The sequence below is a fragment of the Rutilus rutilus genome, assembly GCF_951802725.1.
Source record: "Rutilus rutilus genome assembly, chromosome: 9".
NCBI classification, from domain to species: domain Eukaryota; kingdom Metazoa; phylum Chordata; class Actinopteri; order Cypriniformes; family Leuciscidae; genus Rutilus; species Rutilus rutilus.
Window position 1 is genome coordinate 24,640,183 of NC_140223.1, and position 16,267 is coordinate 24,656,449.

Genomic DNA, 16,267 nt, shown 5'->3' on the forward strand with positions numbered 1-16,267 from the left:
AGTGCCATGAGATTATGCAACCAGGTTGAAGTCCACTCATTGTCATTTTTGATTATTTTATATCACAACATACAGTGTTTTAATGTTTAAATAATCTGTTTTAATCTGTCATGTAAATTCAGTGTAAGACTGTTAAAGATAAGATGTGAAGAGCAGCATAAATCTGATGTTCACATTCTAGTCATACCTCAGTTGTGTGCTTGTCAGGTTTTTGAATTCTTTGACTTTGATAAGGCGATGCACAAACACTGTATGCTTATAATTTTGCCATGAATGGCCAGGCAAGTAAAAAAAAAAAAGTTACGTTTTCGATGTAATTAGAATTGTGCTGGTACATTTATTTTAATTTTTTTCATAAGCAGATGTTTAAAAAAAGCTTTCTTTTTTTTCATTTTCACTTGATTTTCAAAACACAAACATCACAAAACTATAAATTGTTCCAAAGCAGTGATCAGATGTCATATTACATTAGTTATGTCTGCTTATTTCAATTCTTGGAATCTTAAGAGTATTTTCGGGAAATGGAGCAATTACTGCTCTATAAACCCTAGAAGCACATTATTGATTCTTCTTTAGTCTTATTGATTTCATATTTGTTATGTCTTGTACAGAGAGCTGATTGAGGAACTGCATCCTTTGATGAAGGAAGCTTTGGAAAGAAGACCTGAGGTCAGTTATATCATTTGTTATATTGTTCAGTCAGATCAGCTGGTATGTGCCATAACTTGTTGTATTGTAAATGGCCCGCTCAAGCCATGCATACGTGACTTATCTTGCAAAACAAGATTCCTATGATCATGAAAAAAAAAAAAAAAAGAGTCAGTGACTCTTAAAATTGTAATTCCCAGACTTGTAAACTACAAAAATTCTTGAAAGTTTTTATAGTAAAGTAATTGTTCTAGTAATGTGTCTGCTAGAATAAAAAACGTCGAGAGAGAAGAGATCTGCTGAGACTCCAGCTCCTCAGGATCTTTGAGCTGCTGGCGGATGCCGGTGTCATCAGTGACAGGTGAGAAGGATCTTATTATTATGGATTCTGTTCTCTGGACATTGCGTCTCATTATGAACTCAGAGGCTATAAAACATGAAATGATCCCCGCCTCTCTGTCTCTCAGCACTAATGGAGCGCTGGAACGCGATACGCTGGCCCTGGGCGCTCTCTTTCTTGAGTATGTGGACCTGACCCGGATGCTTCTGGAAGCTGAGAATGACAAAGACATGGAGATTCTTAAAGACATTCGAGCTCACTTCAGCGCCATGGTGGCCAACCTCATACAGTGTGTCCCAGGTGAAGAGGAAGCAAAAGATATCTCACAAACTCAACATACAATTGATGTCAACAGGAAATCAAAATTTAGCCCATTAACTTTCTTAATACACATTCCTGTTTGTGCTCAATTTATCAGTGCACGTTTTAATAGTCATAATATTGTTCTTCCTACTTAAAATATTTATTCACCACATTAAGTAATGACGTCAGACTGGCGGACTTGAAGCTGTATCTCGCTCTGGGAAGTGCTCCACATTTTCTTTGTTTAGGAAATGGAATTCATTGCTAGGTGACGGTGTGTTCCTGACGTTAGACTTGATTTAGACTCCCTAGTGGAGGCACTGCCCAAAATAGCAGTAGATTAGATGGACAGCCACTTCATGGGCAAATGAAAAGAGTTGTACAATGGCCAGCCATTTCCCTATTCTCCTTGAAAAGGCTAAACTAAAACCATTATTTGGTTTAATTGTTAAAAATTTCTTAGTCATAGAGGTTTTTTTTCAAATGTTCCCTTCTTTTGAGATCTAATCCCTCTTTTTATCTTTTTATTTTATTTGTATCATAGTGCATCATCGGCGTTTCCTCTTCCCTCAGCAAAGCCTTCGACACCATCTCTTCATCCTTTTCAGCCAATGGGCTGGGCCTTTCAGTATAATGTTCACGCCCCTGGATCGCTATAGTGACCGGAACCATCAGATTACTCGATACCAGTATTGTGCTCTTAAGGTAGTACAGACTACGCTGATATAATGTTTTATATTATTTTGATAACCATTTTTATGTTGTCTCAATGTCCATTGCACACTATTTTTTTTTAGATGGGTTAAAAAAAGTGCATTATTCATAAATAATATTAAATATGAATATTAATATTATTCAAAAGATATTACCGGTCAAAAGTTTAGGGTCATTTTTGGAAATTCTCGTATGCTCATCAAGGCTGCATTTATTTTATCAAAAATACAGTAATATTGTGAAATATTATAAAATGAAATTCAAAATAATTGTTTTATATATATATATATATATATATATATATGATTAAAATTTTTGTTTTATTTAATAGGAACATTATCATAAATAATAATAATAATAATAATACTTTTAAATAATAAAAAATACATATTTTTACATGAATATTTGTTTGGAAAAATCTGCATGTAAAAGCTATGGAGCGGGATGATGTTTAACCATGGCTCTAATTTAAAACATTACTTGTGTTGCTAATTCAGACCACAGACATATACACCACTAATTTGATCTCTAGAGGTCTACTTATAGCCTAGTATGTGATGTAGTCATTTACAGTGCAAGACCTCAATGTAGACACATGCCAAAGAGACAAAAGTGGGTCCATTAAGTGACGAACAAGTCCATTTGTGATGACAGTGCATGTGTGCTCTGTTTTGTCTGTGGAAACCTTGTTCACATAATGTCGGCTCTGTGCAGATTGACGACGTGTAGACGTGTAGTTTTTTCAGGTAACAGGTTAGGATATCTGGAAAAATTACACCCACCTCTAAAGCTACATTGAATGTGTGTGTATGTGTAGCTTTTGCCGTGAACCCCTTCCCCATAGGCAGGTGTTGTAAGACGATCATATATAATGTTGTAGCAGTTGTAAAAGGTTTGTAATTTCAAGACCCTGGCGTCATTAAAACATACAAACATCCAGAACATGATATGAGCCCTGTGAGCCTCTTCCCTGTTTCTTTGAAGTTTTTTTTTTTTTTTGTCCTGTTAGACACGATAGGACGTGATTTCCTCAAAACAGGAAATTCCAAGTTTTTCATGAAAGCTTTGCATGAAAGAATGTTGTTGTTTTTTCTTCCTTTCATAGGCCATGTCGACTGTGCTTTGTTGTGGCCCTGTGTTCGATAACGTTGGGCTCTCTCCTGATGGCTACCTCTATAAGTGGCTGGATAACATCCTTGCCTGTCAGGATCTGCGGGTATGCAGCCAAACACTCTTGACCCACATACGTTCTCACTCGCTGCTTTGGTGTTGATAGCGCTATACCAACACAACCATCTTTAAAATGATTTGTGCCTTTTGACCCAGTGCAAATTTCCTGAGGGACTTTTCCTAAGATGTGTCTCTCTTTCCCAGCTTGTGAATGAGCATTGTTTTGTTTTCATTGTTCTGCAAATGTTGGTTCTTGAAGTGAAAGTCTGGCTTTGAGCTCTGACATTTTTGTGTTAGAACAAGACGGTACACTACCGTTCAAAAGTTTGGGGTCAAAAAGATGTTTTAAATGTTTTTGAAAGAAGTGTCATGCCTACCAAGATTTCATTTATTTAATCAAAAATACAGGAAAACCTGTAATATTATTACAATTTAAAATAACTGTTCTCTATTTTAATATATTTTAAAGTATATTTTATTCCTGTTATGGCAAAACTTGATTTTTCAGTAGTCATTATTACTCCAATCTTCAGTGTCACATGATCCTTCAGAAATCATTCTGATATGCTTATTTAATGCTTAAGAAACATTTCTTATCAATTATTATCAATGTTAAAAACAGCTTTGCTGCTTAATATTTTTGTGGAAACCATTATATATTTTATTCAGGATTCTTTGATTAATAGAAAGTGCAAAGGAAAAATCTTTTGTAACATACATAAATGTATTCACTGTCACTTTACTGACCCCAAACTTTTGAATAGTTGTGTGTATCATTGGAAACAGTGAATTTGGTGATTAAATGTGATTATTATTCATGCAATTTCATGCATAATATTAATCATGCAATTCATGGTATATATATATATATATATATATATATATATACACAGTGCAATGCATAAGTGAATACACCCATGCTAAAGTTGACTAAAAAGAGGAATAAAAAATCATATTTTGGAAATTGAACTTAATGCCTTAATTAAAAAAATTAGGAAAAATCCAACCTTTAAGGACACCAATTTTCTTTGTGAATGGATAATGTATCGTAAATAAATAAATGTTCTTCCTTAAAATACATGGTGCATAAGTGAGTACACCCCTATGTTAAATTCCCATAGAGGCAGGCAGATTTTTATTTTTAAGTATTTTTTTTTATTTTTTTTTAGGATACTATGCATCCTGATAAAGTTCCCTTGGCCTTTGGAATTAAAATAGCCCCACATCATCACATAGCCTTCACCATACCTAGAGATTGGCATGGTTTTATTTCAGTTAGCCTAAAAGCTAGTTTGATTTGCATTGAGAGATGATCTTATGGAAAGTACCCCATGCCAATCTCTAGGTATGGTGAAGGCTATGTGATGATGTGGGGCTATTTTAATTCCAAAGGCCAAGGGAACTTTATCAGGATGCATAGTATCCAAAAAAAAAAAAAAAACTTAAAAATAAAAATCTGCCTGCCTCTATGGGAATTTAACATAGGGGTGTACTCACTTATGCACCATGTATTTTAAGGAAGAACATTTATTTATTTACGATACATTATTCATTCACAAAGAAAATTGGTGTCCTTAAAGGTTGGATTTTTCCTAATTTTTTTAATTAAGGCATTAAGTTCAATTTCCAAAATATGATTTTTTATTCCTCTTTTTAGTCAACTTTAGCATGGGTATATTCACTTATGCATTGCACTGTATATATATATAATCACCAATCACTTCAATGGATAAGAAATGTGATCTTCTGATCGGAATCTCCTCAGGTGCATCAGCTGGGCTGTGAGGTGGTGGTTCTTCTGCTGGAACTTAACCCAGACCAGGCGAATTTGTTTAACTGGGCCGTGGACCGATGTTACACCGGCTCCTGCCAGCTGGCCTCTGGTTGCTTCAAAGCCATTGCCACTGTCTGTGGTAGCAGGTATGCTATTATGGATTTTTTTTTTCAGTTTAATGCACATTAAACCGTTCAAAAGTTTGAGGTCGTTAAGATTATTTATGAAAGGTTTTTGAAAAAGACTCTTTGAGAAAAAGATTATTTGATCAAAAACACAGCAAAAATAATAATATTGTGAAATAATATTGCAATTTTAATTGAATGTTTTTTTTCTAGCTTAATGTATTTACTCCAGAAATCCTTCTAATATGATGATTTGCTGCTCAAGAATAAAGTTTGGTTCCTTCAAATGTTTTCTTTTTGCCAGATTTTCCACACCAGATAAAAGCACTATTCAATAGAGCTTTGGTGGCATTTGCCTGCATTCTTTCTCATGATGATTTGTTTACAAATGTTGAGTGCCAAGACTAGACGTATCTTTGGAATGTTAGCCCCTCATTAACATATTTAGCAAAACCAATCTAAGATGTTTTTATGTAGGTGATCCTTTTTGTTTTCCTTCATAGAAACTACTCCAGTGATATCGTGACTCTACTGAACCTTGTTCTCTTCAAAGCGTCCGACACCAACAGGGAGATCTACGAGATCGCTATGCAATTAATGCAGGTCAAAAAGAGAACATTCTCTGCCAAAGAAGTGTTGCAATAATAGAAAGTGTCCTGGATTAAATGTTGTGTGTGCTAATCTGTTTATATGCTTTTGTGTGTGTGTCTGTGTTTTCTGGTTAAATAGATTCTGGAGGCCAAGCTGTCTGTGTATTCTAAGAGGATTGTGGAACAGAAAAGTGCTGCTATCCTGCATGGGACACACGGGCCTCTTCCTCCCCTCTACAGTCTCTCTGTTACCCAGCTTTCTAAGCAACTTGCCAGGATGTACCCTGAACTTACCCTGCCCCTTTTCTCAGGTACTAAATGGAAGGATAAAGATGGCTGTTAATGACGCTCTCTTAAAGCTGAAAACCCTTAAAACCATAAACTTTCAACTGCAAAATGTGATCTTAAAGGAATTCTTTATGGTTTAAATACAGCTTACTACAAGCTCAATCAACAGCATCTGTGGCACAGTGTTATTTTAATATTATTTATATACTACTGTAGTATTTAAAATGAATACTATACTATACTACTATAGTATTTTAAATGAACTTTTTTGCTTTAAAATTTCAGTTTTAATTTTATTTCTAGTTCAAGTTTTATTCATTTTGTTTTGTGCTGTTGTCATTTTTTTTAAATCTTTAATTCATTTTTATTTCGGTTTTACTTAGTAATTTTAGTACTTTAACTTAAACTTATTCTATTTTATTTACTAGCCAAGGCAACATTCTAGTTTTCGTTTAAGAATACGTTTTTCATCTATTTTATTTCATATTTATTTTAATTAATAAAAATGATTTTGAATAGTTTTAGTTAACGATAACAACTCCTGTGGCATGCTGTCGATTATCATAGAAAATAATTTTGAATAATTTCCATTTAAAATATGCAGTTGTCACATTGTTTCTAAAATATAACCATAACTCTTAAACATTATACTTGTTACTGAAGGAGAAATGTGTAAAGTTATAATCTTTGTGACCGTGTTAATCTGGCAAACCTGCAGAAAGATACCAGGAAATTAAATATTGTTAAATATTATTAAAACAATATTATCTGTAAAATATTGTACATGAATACCTGGAGCAAACTTCCCCACCTAGAAACCGTACGACTTATATAATATATTTTATTTAATATCTCACACACATTTTAACAACTATCAAAGTACTTGAACAGAAATAGTCATCATATTTTTGTTTTTTTTCGTTTAAACACATTAAAGTGCATTTAACCTGGAATATTCCTTTAGCCAACAGCAAATTTACCCAAACATGTAGAAACACCATTAACATCTATGAATATGTATTTATGAAGCTCTATCTTTTTGTATCTCTCCCTCTAGAGGTGAGTCAGAGGTTTCCCAGCACTCATCCAAACGGGCGTCAGGTAATGCTGACCTACCTGCTCCCTTGGCTCAGTAACATTGAGCTGGTGGATGGAGGTCTGCTGCCCACAGTCTCGAGTTCGAACAGCCCTGGGGACAACAGGAAGGGATACGCTCACAACACCTCAGCACCTCACCTGCTCCGTGGCACAGGCTGGGGGTCAATGCAGGCCTCTTCTCTGGTCCTAAACAACCTCATGTTCATGACCGCAAAGGTATGTCAGTGAATCCCTGTTTCTTTAATCTTTGCTAAACTAAAAAAGAAAACAACAGCATGTTGAGTTGTGTGTCTCTGTGTGTGCTAGTATGGTGATGATGTCCCAGGTGCAGAAATGGAGAATGCTTGGAACGCTCTCGTCAGTAATGAACGGTGGTCTAATAACCTGCGGACCACCCTGCAATTCCTCATCAGCTTATGTGGAGTCAGCAGCGACACCTCTCTCCTGCCCCACGTAAGTGCTACATTTATTTATTTCATTATATTTTGGTTTGATGTCAAGATTTTATTTGATTAAAGAATGGAAGCTAGGTTGTCAAGTTTGAGTATTTGGACTGTCCTCTGTTTATACTCAGATTAAGAAGGTGGTGATCTATCTGTGTCGCAACAACACCATTCAAACCATGGAGGAGCTGGTTTATGAGCTTCAGCAGACAGATCCTGTGAACCCCGTTGTGGTGCACTGTGACAATCCTCCGTTTTACCGCTTTTCAGCCACAAGCAAAATTACCACCACCACTTCCGGTATGCATGCTAGATGATTACAATCATCTACAATATGTCACTCACCATAAAGATAATTTGTGTGTATATACACTACTGTTCAAAAGTTTGGGTCCAGTCAGGTTTTTTTTTTTTTTTTTAAGCAAGTACCGGTAATACTTTTATTCTAAAAAGAAAAGATGCATTACATTTATCAAACGTGACAGTAAAGACATTTATGACGTGACAGTAAAGACATTTATAACGTCACAAAATGTTTCTTTTTCAAATAAATGCTGTTCTTTCAAAGAATTCATCAAAGAATCCTGAAAAAAGTGTATCACAGTTTTTCACAAAAATATTAAACAGCACAACTGTTTTCAACAATGATGTTAATGAGAAATCTTACTTGTGCACCAAATCAGAATATTAAAATGATTTCTGAAGCATCATGTGACACTGAAGACTGCTGACATCACAGGAATAATTGTAAATTTTTTTAAATTGTAATAATATTTTTCAATATTACTGTATCACGATATGTTTAATCAAATAAATGCAGCCTTGGTGAGAATAAGAGACTTCTTTCAAAAACATTACAAAATCTTATCAACCCCAAACTTTTGAACAATACTGTATTTGAATATAACTGAATTGTATATATCTTAAGGCAAAACAGCCAAAAGCAAAATGAAGGTGAAATAGTGATCATGTGTTGATCACATACTGTATATCACATGACACAAGATGTATTAATAAATATGTCTCTAAAGGTCCACCTTCCAGTAGCAAAACATTAGTGTGTGGCCAGGAAAACATCCCTGACACAGATAACTCGCCAATCACAAAGGAATGTGATGACAGGTATGTCCCACAAACCACACAATTTACATATATGCATAAGACTCTTTTCCCTGTTCATGTTTGATGATAGTTTGAGGTTAAACCCACAATGAGCATTACCAACATAAGCTTGAAGCTGATACCTTTATCTAAAGAGACTTGCCATACATTTCCCCTGGAGCAACCTAAGGTTAACTGCCTTGATCAATCACAAAATGCATTTAGCATGTTTAAATTTGATTCTGCAACTGCATCATACAATATACATTTCTGTCATCCAAAGGCTGAGCAACATCTTACGAGCACATAACCGCCTGGAGTCTCGGTACAGCAGCAGTTCTGGAGGTTCCTACGACGAGGAAAAGAGTGAGTGAAATTCATAACCCTACAGAGGAACTAAAACAGCTCAGGAATGATTGATATTTATTGTATACAATGGAGGAGCTTCTGAGCAATGTCAATTTCTTGAAGTCTAAATTGTGATGCTTCCCCTTTGGCCATAGATGTCAAGACAGTTCTGGCCCAGGGGCGTTAAATATTATTAAAAATAACTTTTAGTGAAGACCATCTCATTTCTTTCTTGAATTTGAGATATTTCTGATAGCTGGCTCAGGTAATATATTTCAGCTTAAGATAGCTTAAGCTTAATGGTTTTTGAGCGTGATTGCATTAAGCATGATGGATGACAGTTGTGGAGTTTGTCTGTCTACATACCACTCATGCTTCAAGGGTAAAATCCTGTTTTATTACAAGTCTCACAGATGAAAGGCATACCTGTCAAGCATGGCGTGTTGTTTGTCTCTTTTTGCTTTGTCTGTAGGTGAGCCGCTCCCACCATATGCCATGTGGCTTATAAGTGTGCTGGAAACCAATCAGCCGCTTCCTCTTCCCATGCCAGTTAATGGAGGCTGTTGGGCACCGCTGGTCGATTATCTACCCGAAACCGTCACTCCACGAGGACCCCTCCACAGGTTAAGCTTCCAGAGTATTTTATACATTTTTTTTCTTCCATTTTTTTAATACTTTTTTTTAATTTTCATTTCATTTTTAAGCAGTTTTCATATATTGAAAGCTTAACCATAACTCATAAACTTTATACTTGTTACTGGAAGAGGAGAAATGTCTGTGAAAATAAATTATGTAGTCACAGTTATCGTTTAATGACATTGTTGTCATGTAAAAGAAAAAATGAAAATTTGTCATAGATTTCACCATCTACATTAACACTAGTTATAACAAAGCTTTCAATTCATGCTGTGACCATGTAGGCTACATCTGGTAAACCTGCTGTCACGAACTGCTCTGAGACACGAAGGTTGAGGATCCAAATGCAGTATTTATTTAAAGGGTTATCTAGCCTGGATGCCAGCCGAACTTAGCCCCGCCCACAACATTTGAGGTCGGGAACTTCGGTCTGGACTTGATCCGTTGTGGAGCAACTATGCTCGATCCAGAGCTGTTCGGACCAATCAAATTGTCAGGGCGGGCTTTATATGATGATGGACAGATGATCAACAGTAACGTAATCATCCACGTCACCAAAGAGCGCTTGGGTTGAATTCGTTTACAACAAAGATGACTGCCGCTGGAGAATTGAGATGTGTAGATTCCGCCATCGCGTCTGTTATAGAAGATATCGACAGCGCATTAATTTTAAAAGAGAAACAGAACTGCGATCAAGGCATTTGTCGATCGGAAAGATGAATGAAGAACATACGTCACTTACTCCGTTGCTCTGATTGGTTGTCGGTCTATCCAATTTTCTTTCCTGGTTCGGTTGAAACGCGACCCATAATCACAGCCCACTGGAGCAGTCTCAGACTCATATTCTGACTAGAATCTGATTATGACGACGTCAGGCTAAGGGTTATCCACAATCGTAATTCAAATCCAGGCAAGGGTCATACACAAACAAACAATAACAGATAAGGGCTTAGGCAAAGAGAGAAAGCCGAGGGGACAGGCAGAGAATTGAGAAAGCCAGGAGATGGGAGAAACAGGATACAAACACACTCAGAAATGCAGTGAGACATATACACAAGACTTCACAGAGAAAAACCAGGCTATTATAGTGTGAGTTAAACAAGGCAATGAGACACAGCTGAAAACAATGAGCGCTGATAAATCCAGGCAGAGAATTATGGGAGATGTAGTTTGTGAGGGAATGACAATAGTCTGATGTGGAGTGCCCTCTGGTGGCTCTCAAGGGCACTCCAGCTGGTGACCGTTACACTTGCACAAATATACCAGGAAATTACATGTTACATAGATACCTGAAGCAAACGTCACCCACTGGAAATGTTATCTAGAGAAGTAATTCCACCTCAGCCAGACAATGTCAAATTATGTCAAATTTATAACAAATATCCAGAGGCGGACAGAGTACACAGCTTCATTACTTGAGTAAAAGTACAGATACCCCTTGCTAAATTTTACTCAAGTACAAGTAAAAGTACTACAGTCAGATGTCTACTTAAGTAAAAGTACTGAAGTACTTGTTTTTAAAAGTACTTGAGTATCAAGAGGTACAAGAGTAAATTTTTTAAATATTGCATTACTACTGCCACAGTGCTTGCATTGGTAAACACAGCAAACACTTGAAGCGAAAACTATCATTAACTTTGAAAATTGAAATAGTCTGGCGAGGTGGGGCCACTGGTTGGCACATTCCCGGGATGGACCTGCTGCGTCTTCATCCATTGTTTCGTCCATGGTTTCGTCTCTTATCATGGAGTTGACTTTGGCAGAAAGCTGAAGGTGATTGCTGATAGGCTGTCCCAATCAGTGGCGCCTGCACAATCCAATCACGTTTGAGAGGGAAACAACAAATTGAGGGTTTCCGAGATTTTTTTTAGAAGAAATAACGGGTACTCACGGTTATGGATAGAAATGTAGTGGAGTAAAGAGTACAATATTTGCCTCTCAAATGTACTTGAGTAAAGTCATGAGTACTTCCCAAAAATGATACTCGAGTAAAGTACAGATCCCTCAAAATTGTACTTAAGTACTGTACTCAAGTAAATGTACTCCGTTACTGTCCGGCTCTGCAAATATCATATATGTTATTGAAGAATTTATAAAAATGCTTTAACAAAAATATGATCGTAATATTTCTACACTTTAAAATTTCCAGCCATAGATTTCTATCGTAAGTGATAGACAGTCAGTGATAGTTTCATTTTTATTATTTATTTATTTACGTTAAAGCAGTCATTAAGTTACAAAAATAACTCTATACTCTCTACTTCTTCATATTATGTAACAACCTTTTATTCAGATTTAGATTCACTGTTAACGTCTAGTCAGTCACCCAGTCTAGAATTACACACTGGCATTTAAAGCACTGTAACTTGACTCGGTTTGATTTAATCTCTCATCAAACACAATTCTTATCAGTCCCGCAGATTATATAATCCTGGAATCTTAAAGCATATCACTCTGCAATTTTCAGACAGATGGAAAATTGATGATCAGAAGCTGCAGTGCTGTCGCCAGAGCCCATTTGACCCGAAAAAACCCCGCGATAACACATTGCCAATGTCCTACTTAGGAACTATGATAACAATGCCCATCGTCACTGTAATGAGAAAACCAACGTAGTTCCTTTAAGAATTTTTGTTGTCACTTAGTCACAGCTGTCAATATGTTCTGTTATTTTTGAAAGGTCATTGCTGGTATGTGTTTTTTTGTTCATTTACTGAAAGAGCAGTGTGTTTTGTCTGGTTCAGGTGTAACATAGCAGTGATCTTCATGACGGAGCTGGTGGTGGATCACAGCGTGAAGGAGGACTGGGCCCTACACCTCCCTCTACTGCTCCATGCCTGTTTCCTGGGTCAGTAGAGCCTCTGTGTTCTGTTCTCATCACAATGCGGGACATTTTATCAGGGATTAGACCCTCTAGATTAAGGCTGCAATGCAAGAGTCAGGTGTGCTCAGATGAAAAGTACTGCTTTTACTGTAGTACGTGGTATTTTTTTTCCAAAATGGATTTGCTTTTGTCATCTCTTTAAAAAAAAAAATCTAATCTCATCTGAACCATTACATCCCTGAATGTGTCTTATGACTATAACTATGTGGCCTGCTATGAGAACAATGTTGTCAGTGAAAGCAGTAGCATGTAGGATGGAACAAGCTTATCTTTTTTAGAAGTACAGTATGTGAAATATTTGTATCCCAGTGTATTGAGAACATTAATAATTTCAAATCAAAATAACATGTAGTTGTTGATAGACTAAAAAAGAAAAACCCAAAGAAATAAAATTCTAGTACCAGATATTCCCACTTAACCCACAACCCCCCAAATGGCCCTAAACAACAATGAATGAATGCAAGTACTGTAAACCTTGGCTCTTTTTTTTAGGTATGGACCACTACCGCCCAGAGGTGTTTGAACACTGTAAGAGGCTCGTCTTGCACCTTCTCATCACGTTATCTTGCAACAACAATTTCAGCCTCATTGCCTCCGTTCTGCTAAACACCCGAGATGCCAACAGCAACAAGAGCCTGACCTTCAAACCCATCTACCAGCCTGAGTTCTACACAGGTAGTAGACTTAGCATTCAAAATATGTCAGGACATTTTATTTTAAATATTTGTTTTTATATATTATATTTCATACATCAGGATTTTATGGTCATTTATTGAACAAAAAATATATTGCTTTGAATTTATTTGTTTATTTATTTCCTTGTGGTACTCAAAAGTTTTAATGGCAGTGCCAACCAAGGATAAAAGCAGGTTAAAAATAAATCATATAAATATATTATTAATAAATAAATATGTATATTGAATATGTATACAACATAATGTTACATTTTGTTTATATATATAAAACAATATGTTTTAAGATTGATTTAAATCCTTGACATATTCATTTTAAAATATCAGTAACATTATAAAAGTTATTCTTACCATTACTTTATCAAAATCAGGCTTACATTTTGTAAAATGTGTTAAAGGGATAGTTCACTCAAAAATGAAAATTCTGTCAGTAATCACTCACCCTCATGTTGTCCCAACCCCGCAAGACTTTCGTTCATCTTCGGAACACAAATGAAGATATTTTTCATGAAATCTGAGAGCTGGATCACTCCTTCATAGGCTTCTAAGAGATCGAAACTTGCCGGCCCAGAAAAGTTAGTAAAGACATCGTTAAAATAGTCCAAGTGACTACAGTGGCTCAACCACAAGTTTATCAAGCGACGAGAATACTTTTTGTGCGCAAAAAACAAACAAAAATAACGACTTTATTCACCTATTCATTTTCGTCTGTGTGGGCCTGAATGAATTCACGTAGTGTAACAGCGCAGCGCTTCTGTGTTGTACGTCACACGCATCACACACATGACCAGCGCCGGCCAATAGTGAGATAGTTGAAATGAGACAATGAGACAAAAATGAATAGTTGAATAAAGTCGTTATTTTTGGGGGGGTTTTGCGCACAAAAAGTATTCTCGTCGCTTGATAGACTTAAGGTTGAGCCACTGTAGTCACTTGAACTATTTTAACAATGTCTTTACTAACTTTTCTGGGCCGGCAGATGAAATTACCTAGAAGCCTATGAAGGAGTGATCCAGCTCTCAGATTTCATCAAAAGAGCTTTTTCATCAAAACGAAAGCCTTACGGGGTTGGAACAACATGAGGGTGAGTAATTACTGACAGAATTTTCATTTCTGGGTGAACTATCTCTTGAAAAATTATTCTACATTTTGAAGAGCCTGGATATTAGTGCCAGGGGTCAGAAGACAGTGAACGTGATTTCACCAAGTGCAACATGTTCCTGGATCAACATTCCAATCAACCAGGCTTACAACCAGGGTTAGATGCTTCTACATCAGTGTTATTCATCTTATTTCCATCTTATTTTAGGGATAACTTATGGGGTAGGGTTAGGTTTAGGGGTAGGGATAGTATTTTTGGACAGGAATGTTGTTCCGGGAACAACAAAATATGTTGATCCAGGAACATGTTTTACTTGGCAAATCACGGTGACCGTCAGAAGATGTAGTAGTTTGTATACAAAAAGTACTCCTGGAAAGTATTGATCATGTTTAAGATATGCTGTAGAGGCCTAAACAACGCCATATATCAAAAAATGGTACATACAACTTGGATAAGTTCAAATAAGTACTGTGAAAGTATTATGCAGTTGCATGCATTTTTTTATATACAATTACATTTATTATAACTGTTAGACCTTGAAATGATGAATGCTTTGTATTAAATATTGCGAAATTCTGCTGTCAACAAGACAAATTTAGCAACTTTTCATGAATCCTGTTTATCACACCCTCCTTGCATGAACACTTACACATTGGCTTTGGTATTTGACACATAGCTTTCATAGTGCGGTCATGTTGAAATCCTGTAGAGGGGTGGAGGGTGAGAATTCTTATCTGTGAAAGAGCAAACTTCTGGAAGCGCGGCCAAAAACAATTATATGTACACAGAGCATCTAAACGTCTGATTAGAGCATTCCTATGCACTATTTTTATCTTCTCGCCCCAAAGGGACCATCTATCAGGCCCAGGGGAGACTGGTTTGCACCAGTGGGTGGTCTCACTGTTGTCATGCTGTTAAAGCATGTCTAGGCAAAGTCAATATGATGCTGATAAGATGTCAGTCACCAGCCCCTGTCATAACAGCATAGTGATAGAAGTATTGTTCTTTAATGTCTGTGATTTGGCTCATTTAGGAATGTTATCACCCTGTTTGTTTGACTTGCCTAAAGTCACTTAAAATGTAGGTTCGTCTTCAGAGCTTGTTCCGTTACTCACCCTACGTGTGATGTTCAGGTGGTGTGGACTTCCTGCGGAATGGCCAGGCATCTCCAGTGCCAGATTCGGGCCTCAGTTCCTCCTCTACCTCGTCCAGCCTGAGCCTCGGAGGCAGCAGCTCCAACCTGCCTCATCTGGCCCAGGAAGAGGTGGAGCAAATGGAGAGCAGCACTGAAGATGATGAGAAGAGCAGCAAACTCATTGAGTTTCTCACTACCAGGTATACAAACCTAGAATTGTTTTCTGATCTAGGTAAATCAATTTTGTGATGTTTACACTACCGTTCAAGGACAGTACTTTTTGTTGTATTTAAATTGATCATTTATAATGTTACAAACAATTTCTATTTGAAATAAATACTGTTATTTTAAACTTTCTATTTATCAAAGAATCCTGAAAAAAATGCATCATGGGTTTCACACAAAAAAAAATCAACATTGATAATAATAAGAAATGTTTCTTTGAGCACCAAATCAGCATATTATAATGATTTCTGAAGGATCATGTTACACTGAAGACTGGAGTAATGATATCAGCTTTGATCACAGGAATAAAATATACTTTAAAATATATTAACATGCAGAACAGTTATTTAAATTGTAATAATATTTCTGTTTTTACTGTATTTTTGATCAAATAAATGCTGCCTTGGTGAACATAAGAGATAAAAAAATATGACTGACTTTTGAATGGTAGTGTGATAGGCAGATAAATGATGTAATATTTGTATTATTATATTGAACTTGCAGTAGGTGAAATCCACATAATAAAGTGTTTAACTATTAAATACATTCTAACAGCTGCCAAATAGCATCCAGGCTGCCCTTTAAGTGTGAAAGCTTCGCTGTTAAGTTAATCTTGAGTTCTTTTCAGTTTATCTTCACTGTAACTAAAAT

The 16,267-nt window shown here is 36.3% G+C and overlaps 1 protein-coding gene across 4 annotated transcripts in view; it reads left to right on the forward strand.

Annotated features, from left to right (window-relative positions):
* frya (furry homolog a) overlaps nucleotides 1-16,267 on the forward strand; it is a 69,927-nt gene that overhangs the window by 31,548 nt on the left and 22,112 nt on the right. For all 4 annotated transcript variants that reach the window (XM_084418711.1, XM_084418712.1, XM_084418714.1 and 1 more), the window contains exons 24-40: nucleotides 612-669; nucleotides 918-1,009; nucleotides 1,116-1,288; nucleotides 1,836-1,996; nucleotides 3,111-3,221; nucleotides 4,941-5,095; nucleotides 5,578-5,677; nucleotides 5,804-5,975; nucleotides 7,010-7,266; nucleotides 7,357-7,503; nucleotides 7,625-7,793; nucleotides 8,525-8,615; nucleotides 8,878-8,960; nucleotides 9,415-9,565; nucleotides 12,323-12,426; nucleotides 12,955-13,137; nucleotides 15,390-15,591. In XM_084418711.1, coding sequence (XP_084274837.1) covers nucleotides 612-669; nucleotides 918-1,009; nucleotides 1,116-1,288; nucleotides 1,836-1,996; nucleotides 3,111-3,221; nucleotides 4,941-5,095; nucleotides 5,578-5,677; nucleotides 5,804-5,975; nucleotides 7,010-7,266; nucleotides 7,357-7,503; nucleotides 7,625-7,793; nucleotides 8,525-8,615; nucleotides 8,878-8,960; nucleotides 9,415-9,565; nucleotides 12,323-12,426; nucleotides 12,955-13,137; nucleotides 15,390-15,591 — 2,409 coding nt within the window. The remainder of the gene's footprint in view (nucleotides 1-611; nucleotides 670-917; nucleotides 1,010-1,115; nucleotides 1,289-1,835; nucleotides 1,997-3,110; nucleotides 3,222-4,940; nucleotides 5,096-5,577; nucleotides 5,678-5,803; nucleotides 5,976-7,009; nucleotides 7,267-7,356; nucleotides 7,504-7,624; nucleotides 7,794-8,524; nucleotides 8,616-8,877; nucleotides 8,961-9,414; nucleotides 9,566-12,322; nucleotides 12,427-12,954; nucleotides 13,138-15,389; nucleotides 15,592-16,267) is intronic.